Here is a 10,650-nt window from a genome sequence, read left to right as displayed (position 1 = left end):
AGCTAACACTCTTCTTCTTATATAGCAGCTAGCTAACACTCTTCTTCTTATATGTGCCGCAGGTCCAGGAGGTGCCTCGTCACCAGCTGGACCTTGTCGGGGTCACTGCCTTGTGGCTGGCGTCAAAGTACGAGGAGAATTGGACTGCAGGCTGCACAGAATTCGCCGACGCCAAGACCACAGGGCAGACCTTCCTCAAGGCAGATATGCTGAGCATGGAGCAGCTGATCCTGAGGAGGCTCAATTTTGAGCTGGGACGCCCCACACCAATGGACTTCCTCGGGAGGGCCGTGAAAGTTGCAAGTGTGAGTATATATATACAGTATTATGCCAACTGCCATAAATCTATATTTTGTCTACTGTCTTCATGCAGTTGATGTCATCAAGGCTATTAAAGTGACTGTCTTCTGTCTGTCTGTCTAGTCCTATTTAGAGACCGAGCAGCTGGCCCAGTACTTCATGGAGGTGACACTGAGCAACTATGACATGGTGCAGTACCGTCCCTCAGAGGTTGGTGCTGCTGCCCTCTGTCTTGCCCAGCTCCTGCTGGATGGACTGTCCTGGGTGAGTTGACTGAAGTCTAAAGGCCTACAGATGGATTCAAAGGTTAACTATAGCAAGTCAACATGAGTTCATCAGGCAAATGACAGTACTCTGATCTCTCTCTCTCTTGTGTTTGCAGTCTTCTCTCCAACAACGCCAGTCCAGGTACAGCGAGGCCCAGCTCAGGCCCATCATGCAGCTCATTGCAAAAAATGTGATGCGGCTGAACGAAGGCACCGCCAAGTACCCGGTGAGTTGGTTTGCCTACAGTGAAGTGTGAATAAGATGAAATGTTGTTTTGAGCAGGACCTACTAACACCTTGTGTTTCCCTCCAGACTGTCGGGATCAAATACAGCTGCACAAAGATGCTGCAAATCAGCTGCCGTCCTGAACTCCGGTCCGAAACACTCAAGAACATGGCTGCTACTCAAAAACTGTTTGGGGACGGCAGTGACCGCACAGGTAAGAGAGCAGTTGACACAGCTGAGTGAGTGAGTGAGTGAGCGAGCGCACAGTGCACACAGTGGATTGTGAAATTTGCTCGTTTGTTAGCAATTCAAACTCCTGTGAGAAAGCAGATGCTGTTAATGTTTTGGCTCGTGCTGACTCTCTCCTCTCTCCTCTCCTCTCCTCTCCTCTCCTCTCCTCTCCTCTCCTCTCCTCTCCTCTCCTCTCCTCTCCTCTCCTCTCCTCTCCTCTCCTCTCCTCACCTCTCCTCTCCTCTCCTCTCCCCTCCCCTCCTCTCCTCTCCTCTCCCCTCCCCTCCCCTCCCCTCCCCTCCCCTCCTCTCCTCTCCCCTCCCCTCCCCTCCTCTCCTCTCCTCTCCCCTCCCCTCCCCTCCCCTCCCCTCCCCTCCTCTCCCCTCCCCTCCTCTCCTCTCCTCTCCTCTTCCCTCCTCTCCTCTCCTCTCCTCTCCCCTCTCCTCTCCTCTCCTCCTCTCCTCTCCAGGAGTGTCAGGGTTAGACAGCGTACGCCCCACCCGCCCAGACATCGCACAGTTCAAACAAGGGGTGAAGACTGTGGCGGCCAAGATGGCCGTTGTTCAATCAAGGGCTGAAGACCGTGGCGGGCAAGATGGCCGTTCTCACCAAAGGTGTCACGAATACAATCCAGGTGAGAGAGGGGCGGAATCTGTGTCATCCTCAAGCTTAAAGTATAATAATATTAATGCTTTAACAACAACCCCAATGTTCAAACTAACTTGGATAACAAACTAATTCCGTTTTAACATGGGGCTTGTTTGCACTTGACAGCCATGAACATAATATTTAAGGGTCCTGATCACCCTATGGGGTTTATTTCATGATAATGACCGGCTCCCTGTACATTCTACCACTTATTACACGGCTACGTACTAAAGAAAGCTACGGTAACACTTTTTGCCACCGGGTGTCGCGAATGAGCTAAATTTACCGGACTTCTTTCTGCAGATTGATATGACTGGACTTGGTCCTCCAGTCTTTCAGAATGGCGTGCATAGCAACGGTCTGTTATACCTAGCAGCGGTAGACCGTAGAATGATAGAACCACTCTGCCTGCGGCCTCGTGGGATAACAGCTGAGCAGCGGGATATATTTGCCACAACACACTGGCTCTCATGCTATATTGCTTAAATAACCCCCATGTTAAAACTAAGTAGAATATTGCTTTAAATGGGAAGTGATACAGCATCTGCCATTACTGTATGAACCTCTACACGCAAATAATGTCTGTTTTCTCTTTGTCCAGGATCACTACCCCGCGACCCCCGGAGACGAGGTTTAACCAGTGCCAGGCCTCTGAGGGTAATGCTAAGACGGGCCGACCTCCACTAACTTCGGTCCCTGCCCCCCCCAGCTCCACAGCCACAGTCCTTGTCACCTCCCCACCCCAAACTGACTCATCACTAACCCCGCCCCCCAGCAGCACCATCAGAGTCCAGCCCAAGCAGCACCTTCCCCCATGCTCCCCGGAGAGCCAGGACCTGGCAGCCGAAGATCTGCAGCACAACAACAGCACGGCCCTGCTCTTCCTCTTCCTCCTGTTCTTCCTCCTCTTCCTGGCCGCGCTGGCCTACAACTGCTACATGCAGTACCTCCCGGCACCCTGCCTGCGGCTGCGGGCCGCTCTCCTGGGCACTCACAAGAAGAACCCTGTTCGGCCCCGAGTACCGGGCCTGCGAGGCGGGCCTCTGCTGTGACAGAGAAACTGGACCTGACGGAGCGGCACCCCGACCCAGAATGGCAGCCAAGTCGCCCCAAACTCAGCTCCGGGCGCTGAGACAGACCCTTCCCGAGCTCGCGCCCGACGCCCCCGCACTTCCTGCCGAAGACTCCTCCGCCGCCCCCGAGCCCGGCCCTGTTGTTGCCTCAGACTGAGACAGTGAATGGCACGTTTCACCTAATGTGAGGAGCCCGCGGGCGACCAGGCGGGCGACGAGTCGCCCTCCAAAAAGAAAAAGGAGTTCTGCACTCCTTCCTTCATAAAGAAGAACAAGGAAAAGACAGACTAGATCGGGCCAATAACGGATGGGTCCTCACGGCTGGCTTCTGCCTCTTTTCACTTTGCTGTTTGTCTGCGACCATTGCACCGTTTGAGCAAAGCCACACTTCGTACACACATTTCTGCTTTTCCTTGTTTTGATATCATTCGTCTCTGCTCATTAATTAACCTGTTGTTCTTTGTTAGCGTGTGCCAATTTTGTATATAGTTTAAAAAGGCTCAACTGCTTGAAGGTTTTTAATGAATCGTTGCTTTTAGTTGTGAGCGAGTGATGCATTCTGTCTCCTCTGGTCCATCGGAGTGGCTTTCTTCTACGCATGTCTACTACTTAAGGTTCCCTCACACACCTGATGTGAGCTTTGGGCTTTTATTGCTCTCGTTTATTTTTATTTTATTTTTAAGAATATTACTCAAACTGATGTCACCACTAGAATGTATTGGGATTGTATCGAAAACATGTCCAAGTGTCTTTTAAAAACAAGGAATGCAAAAACAGTAGCTTGTATCCTCTCATTTAACCGGTGGTCAATTTTGACAGTGAAAGCTACAACACTATGCAGTGTAAGTACACATTAGCAGGCGAGTAGAACCACAGTAGGGCGATCTTCAGTGGATGGAAAATACTGTTTAAGTCCATATTCATGTGTCCAAAATCCATTCTTTGTTGCAATTATTATTATAATTGGAACTCACGCTGTTTTAGTGCTTTGAGCTTTATGAGATTATTTGAACCTTTCACACAGTGGAATCATAACAAGTAGCACTCTGACTGGTGCTTCAACACCAGGCCCAACATCACTAGGTGCGTGTTGGTACTTCCACAAGTGATACTCTATGGAAAGTCTGCTAGTGGATTCAGGTGTTGAGGACAGTTAGTAGCCTCTGATATCTTGCTCAGTGAAGGAATGTATAAAAGAAAAGATTCTCCATTTTAATTTTCTTTGGCGTTTGCTCCCTAGTTTCTCTCCATCTCAGTGAAAGGCAGAAAGCCGTGACAAATGTCTTATCTTCGATAATTGGCTTTGTTTGCGGATAATGAAAAATAGTTTTATTCAGCTTTTTCTCGCTGTGTCGATGGAGCCATTGTTACTGTCTGTGAGAGAGCACTGTGAACCACCGCCTTTTAAAAAACCACATGGGAACTGCATCTAGATGTCATGGCGTATCATTGAGTAGGTACAGTTGTTACAAAACATGTGAATGATATGATCACTACTATGATGCTGCATGTCAGAGCCCCTCAGCCGAGACTCTCCTGTTTAAAACTCCACTTCAAAACAAATCCACTTCTCAATGAGTATCTGTTGCTTTCCGGTTTGCGGTCGAGACACTGTGGACATCGGGGACGCAATTCTGTTTTGAATGGCATTGATGTGTGATCAATGATGTGCTTGCAAATATAGCAACAGTTCACACAGTGACCTGAACGGGCGCCACTGCCTGAGACAGAGAATGGCACGTTTCACCTAATGTGAGATGCCTGACAAACCCCCGGCCTCTGTTAACGCCACAACAAGTGGCTTATTTTACAATAGGTGAAGGACTGCATGGCGTTAAAATGCATAGAGCTTGTTCCGTCGACTTAACGGCCTCTTTCAATTTTGTTATATTGTATATTGTATATATTGTGTATTGTATATAGTCATGGTTTTCATTTGAGTGATTCTTTATTTCTTCCCATTTAAATGTGTCATCATTATACTGTACCATCTACGGACTTAATACGACCACCTCTTTTTCTCTCATGGTCTTTTTCAACCATGAATAAAAAAACACTATCTTGGAAACCATTTGTGTCTGAATTGTGTCTGATTGTAGCTCACTCAGGTAGATGGTGTGTTTACAGTTACAGACCATGTTGAATATAGGCTGCTTGGAGTTGGGATTGTGAATTTGTGGAACAATGCCGCCCCCATCTGGCGGAGTCAGGCTACTCGGCTCCGCCACTTGTAAGAAATAGAGAGGTCCAGGAACGAGTCCGGAAATCATCAAAACTCGCCTATGGGAGTTTTGAATGGGTTTTTGGCGCGATGCTTCTAATAATCTCTCTGGACAACGCTGGCTTAATCAAACGCGAACCAGTGTTTAGTAACATCATCTTCACACATGAAGACCACTTTTATGAGTTTTGAAGCTTTTATGTGCCGTTAAAAGGGTGGCTAGCTAGCTAGCAAACGGCTAAATGAGACTACAATGTCGACGCGGATATTATACGTCATCACGAGTGAACGCGGAAATTCTTTCTCTCGCGCCTTCGCGTGGACGCCTATGCGACGTGTGTAGTTCTGGATTAGTTTAGCACGAGCTTTTTACTTCCAGGGCTCGCATTTACGCTACAAAACTCATGAAAGTGGTCCTCATGTGTGAAGATTATCCCGCTGAACCTTCGTTCGCGTTTGATTAAACTTGCGTTGCCCACAGACCTTATTTGAAGCATCGCGCCGAAAACCCATTCAAAAATCCCATAGACAGAAACAGTGAAGAACCAGGAAGTTCGGGACTTCCGCATTCATCCTACAAAAATACGTCATCCCTGGAGCTCTCGATTGAACTCTTCCGATCTCCTACATGGGCGTGGTTCTCGGCTTGTGATTGGCTGTCTGTCAATATTATGAAACTTCATTGGCTGACCAGTCTCCTAGGGGGCGTGAAAGTGGCACAGATACAGGAAGTGACTGGAAGTTAGGGTGTCTCTATCTATAGTTGCAGCTTGTTCTGCACAACACATGTGTCGTTCTCTGTGAAATAATTGATTAATTTCTCTTTAAGAAGCCACCAAAAACGTGCAAATGGACGGTGAGTTTAATCTTCAAAGACAGCTCTGTAATATCGCTCTAAAATACAAGTGCCTAACGCTACATAACAGAGTACAGACAGTTAATGTTCGCTCGTATGCTGCCTGAACCTCCAGCAATTTAGCTAGCGTTATTATGTTGCCTTTCTTTTCTGCAAAATAACATACAATAACATAGCCTACTACTGTATAATTCAATAGCCTTTTTAAACCAACATGATCTGCTTTTCAGTTCGGCATGCATCCAATCTACGAAGCAGCTGTAAATTACAATTTAATTTACAGATGGCGTTTTAATTAAATGCTAACTTTGTTTGACAGCAAGTTTGCTAACGTTAGCCAGGCTAGCTAACTAGCGAGTCGACATGTTGGAGCTACTCACAGCCTACTGTTGCTGGACAGCGGATGGACTGAATACAAGCGCTTAATAAAAAAAATAATGATCAATTTTCAGGGCTAAATAAAATAAAAATGTGCATGCTCGCATCTAGCTAGGCAAATGTCCTGCTGCAATGTCATCACTTGAGAAATATACAGAGCTGATCCTCTCTCAATCAATGAATGTGTGTGTCTGTCATCTCTCTTTGCTGCCATCTGATCATGGTGTAGTTTGATTAAAACATTCAACGAAACATTCTCTCTGTTGACTGTCACGTTAGCTCGGCGAGCTGGGCAAAGGAGCAGGGAAAGGAGGAGGCGGAGGAGGCTCAGTGAGGGAGGCAGGAGGAGCCTTTGGAAAGCGACAAGCAGCGGAGGAGGAGAGATACTTTAGGTGAGTAAGGTGCATCCCATAATAATCAGTAAACCTAGTTGCTTTCAACGTAGGGTCCGGGGACCACCAGAGGTCCTTGAGGGGATGCCGGGGAATTTACAGCAGCCATTTTGACGTGCAAAGCAGGGCAACACACAGATGTAACCAAACCTTAATGATGGTTCCGTTCCATTTAGGTCAGGGGTGTCAAACTCATTTTAGTTCAAAGGCCACATGGGACCCAAGTTGTTCTCAAGTGGGCCAGACAAAGAAAATCAATGTATAATAATAACAACCTATAAATAACAACACCTCCAAATTTCCCCATTTCTTTTGGTGTAAAGATGAGGACTACAGGTATATTTTAAGACCACGGTTTCACATCTCGGCTACCATAGGCCTATCATATCAAATCTACTGTCTGCATGATTGCTTTACTGTTGACCAATGTACAACTGTACCTTGATTTGCAATAAAAAATATTGTTAAATCTACTGTCTGTAACTGTGCATTACAAATTATGGCAATTGTGCAGTTCTCTGTATTCAAGGTTATGAAAATAGTTTACCATTTAGTGAGGAATACAGAAAACACTTAATATTGTGACTTGCTCCTGAATCCTGGTACCTCTTACGCTATGGACAGACAGGACGTGGAAGCGAAGTGCATTTTCCTCACGAGCAGGCGCCTGGCTGTCCACACAGGGAGCACATTTTTCCGGCCCGGGCATCAGCGTAATGTGTTGATGACAACTGTTTATGGCATGTCCATGTCTTGGGATTGGGGTAAACACTGAATGACTGACCACAGTAGGACAAAGAGTGTTTGTTAACAAGGTCTATAGTCTCTGTCTCTCTAGCTCTGTTGTGCCGGATGACCACCTGAAACCCCACTTCAGATAGCAACGTCACTCCCACCTCTCTCTCTTTCCCCCTGCTCCTGCAGTCTCTTTCGCTCACGGATCGTGTAAAAAATAGAACAGACGCCGAACTAAAGCGCAGCGCACTACGCTGCGTGGCGCGGACAGTCAGATCAGTTAACATGGGCGCCGAATGAAAACTGGCTGCGCTTACGTGTCCTGTGTGTTTTGGCCGTTAGCTTTTACAACTGCATCACTATTATGTAGGTGTCAACGCCTGAGCTTGACAAATTGGATTAAAGGACCTCTCAGTGCAATTTTCACACTTTGCATAGTCATCCTGTGGGCTAAATTGGACCCTTTGGCGGGCCGGCTCTGGCCACCAGGCTCCATACCAGGGGTATGTTTGACACCCCTGATTTAGGTGTTCCGGTGTCAGGGCCCTCATTAATGTTATTGGTTACACCTGTGTTTACCCTGCTTTGACATGTCAAAATCGCTGCTGTGAAAAGGGTCTATTGATGAATTGTTAAACTTCACCATTATTTCATTTACAAGAAGTTAACACCATTAGATAATGTAGAAATATTACTGTTTTGATTACAATTACTGCAATTACTACAATTACAATTCTTAGGACCCAGAGCCCCCACACATTAAAGAGGAACAGGAGGAACTCTGGATCAGTCAGGAGGGAGAGCAGCTTCAGGAGGACCCAGAGCCCCCACACATTAAAGAGGAACAGGAGGAACTCTGGATCAGTCAGGAGGGAGAGCAGCTTCAGGAGGACCCAGAACCCCCACACATTAAAGAGGAACAGGAGGAACTCTGGATCAGTCAGGAAGGAGGGCAGTTTCAGGAGGACCCAGAGCCCCCACACATTAAAGAGGAACAGGAGGAACTCTGGATCAGTCAGGAGGGAGAGCAGCTTCAGGGGGACCCAGAGCCCCCACACATTAAAGAGGAACAGGAGGAACTCTGGATGAGTCAGGAGGGAGAGCAGCTTCAGGGGGACCCAGAGCCCCCACACATTAAAGAGGAACAGGAGGAATCACACATACTTACTGCTCACACTCACACACAGACACTTGACTTCACATTCTTATTATAGGATAATACATTTACATTTAAAACGGGTAATTTAAAGAAAGGTCTTGATGACGCTGGTAAATACAAATAAAAGCAAAGTTAATTTAGGACCCTGCAGCCATGTCTGCTTTTTAGAAACCAACCAGCATTGATGTAGCCTGACTCCGCCAGATGGGGGCGGCATTGTTCCACAAATTCACAATCCCACATGTGTGAAGCAAACCCATCCATCCATCTGGCAACGTCAGGTTAGCATTGATGAGGCTGAAAATGAAATCTGTGAGAGATGTTATTGACTGACTTATAGCCTATGTCATACTGTGTTGAGGTCTGGGGTAATGTATATAAAACAAATATAGATCCTATTATTAAACTACAAAAAAGAGCTATTAGAATAATAAATAAAGTTGGTTACCTCGAATCGACCAATCCACTATTCATAAGGTCCTGCACCTTAAAATTCTTAGATATTGTGTATATAAAAACTTTAGAAATTGTTTTCCGTGTTATGAGCAAAAGCCGGCCAGTTTGTATTCAACATTTTTTTAAATTAAGAGAAGGAAATTATAATTTAAGAGGGTTATGCATTTTTAAAACGGGCAAAGCGAGAATTAATGTCAAATCTCGATGTGTTTCAGTTTTGGGAGTTAAACTATGGAATAGCCTTTGTGATGATTTGAAATTGTGTACATCATTGTTGAGGTTTAAAAAAGCCTTAAAAAGTAAAATAATTCAGGATTATAACTTACAGTAAATTCTGTCTTTCTTTCTATTCTTTTTTTTGCTGCAGATATTCTGGGTTTTTCTCATGGATTATACAGGATAGGCAAAAAATAAGCCTTGGCTTCAGCGTATTCCTTTTTTCGGTCATTGATTGTATAAATTGTATTTGTGTGAAATGGTTTGATATGTACATGTATGATGATGTTCTCTCGCTGTATATTCACACAAATTGTTACATTTTGTTTGTGGTTCATTATAACCTATGACCGAAAATAAAGCATTCATTCATTCATTCAAAGTAAATTCGATTTTTTTTTTCATGATTGTCGACAGTCAGGAAAAAACTGTTGACAAAACCTGTAATACAAAAAATACTTGTCTTAATGTAAGTAATCAACTGGGAAAGTTTAATGTTGATATCTCTATCTATCTATCTATCTATCTATCTATCTATCTATCTCTATATCTATTTATCTATATCTATCTATCTATCATCTATATCTCTCTCTCTCTCTCTCTCTCTCTCTCTCTCTCTCTATATATATATATATATATAGTGTCTGATATAGTGTCTGATTTACAGGATCATATTTAGGTGATTTTTTTTAAACTCCCCCCTCATAGGATTACTTAAAACTCTCATTTATAACATATTGAGGACACAAAAATCCATTGAGTTTGGTTTTGTTGCAATTAGTGAGAGGTTGAGCCAAATTTTGTGGTATAATGCCAGGAATAACAGACACAGACAAGTGTATTGCGCCCTCCTCTGGGAATAACATGCAATTACACCTCTAAATGAGAGTAGAGTTTCAGTAGCCCTATTTTTCATATGGGTTACACCAGTCACCTGAACTCTGCTGGTCTCTCTCCTCTAATCTGTGACTCCTGCCTTCATTTGGCCAGTTACACTACTAGGGCCTAGGCTATAGAGGGGATTTAGAAGTTGGTATACAAAAAGGCAAGCCAGGCCAATGTGTCATTATCCAGGTTGATCAAGCTACGTTCCCCATTCGGTGGCAGCTAGTAAAACTAGTCTGTATCGGGTCCCCACACTAGCAGGAAGCACTGTCTCCACCGCCATATGAGGAATATTTCATTTCATGCTACTCTCCTCCTTAGAAGATAGGCTACCACAATAGAGAGCCAAAGTGAACGTCACTTCCTGCTTCAGCACTGTACCAGAGATTTTCATCCGGCATTTATTTTCCCATAGACATTTCGTAAAATGCTTATAAAATGGTTTTACTTGTTCAAACTAAATGGTTCAATATATTTAGAAACAGGAGAGACCAGATAACATTTCACTTGGACCGAAACGTAAAAAAAACACCGAGAAAATATTTTCTTTAAATCCGCAATTTCCGCGATCGTTCAGGATTCAGTCCTATTTTCCAAGTGTGACGCGT

The 10,650-nt window shown here is 44.9% G+C and overlaps 1 protein-coding gene across 1 annotated transcript; it reads left to right on the top strand.

Annotated features, from left to right (window-relative positions):
- Positions 1-2,763: 2,763 nt before the first annotated feature.
- Positions 2,764-9,519, top strand: LOC310784940 (uncharacterized protein; the record flags this gene model as incomplete). Its single annotated transcript, XM_083645961.1, has 4 exons — positions 2,764-2,883; positions 5,795-5,821; positions 6,479-6,591; positions 8,067-9,519. The coding sequence occupies 4 exons, from the start codon at positions 2,764-2,766 to the stop codon at positions 8,413-8,415; spliced, it is 609 nt and encodes a 202-aa protein (XP_083502087.1). The 3' UTR covers positions 8,416-9,519.
- Positions 9,520-10,650: the final 1,131 nt, after the last annotated feature.

This window comes from Poromitra crassiceps (genome assembly GCF_964638095.1).
Source record: "Poromitra crassiceps genome assembly, chromosome: 11".
Classification (NCBI taxonomy): domain Eukaryota; kingdom Metazoa; phylum Chordata; class Actinopteri; order Beryciformes; family Melamphaidae; genus Poromitra; species Poromitra crassiceps.
The sequence above is the reverse complement of the archived record's forward strand: the minus strand, read 5'-3'. Positions and strand labels throughout refer to the sequence as shown.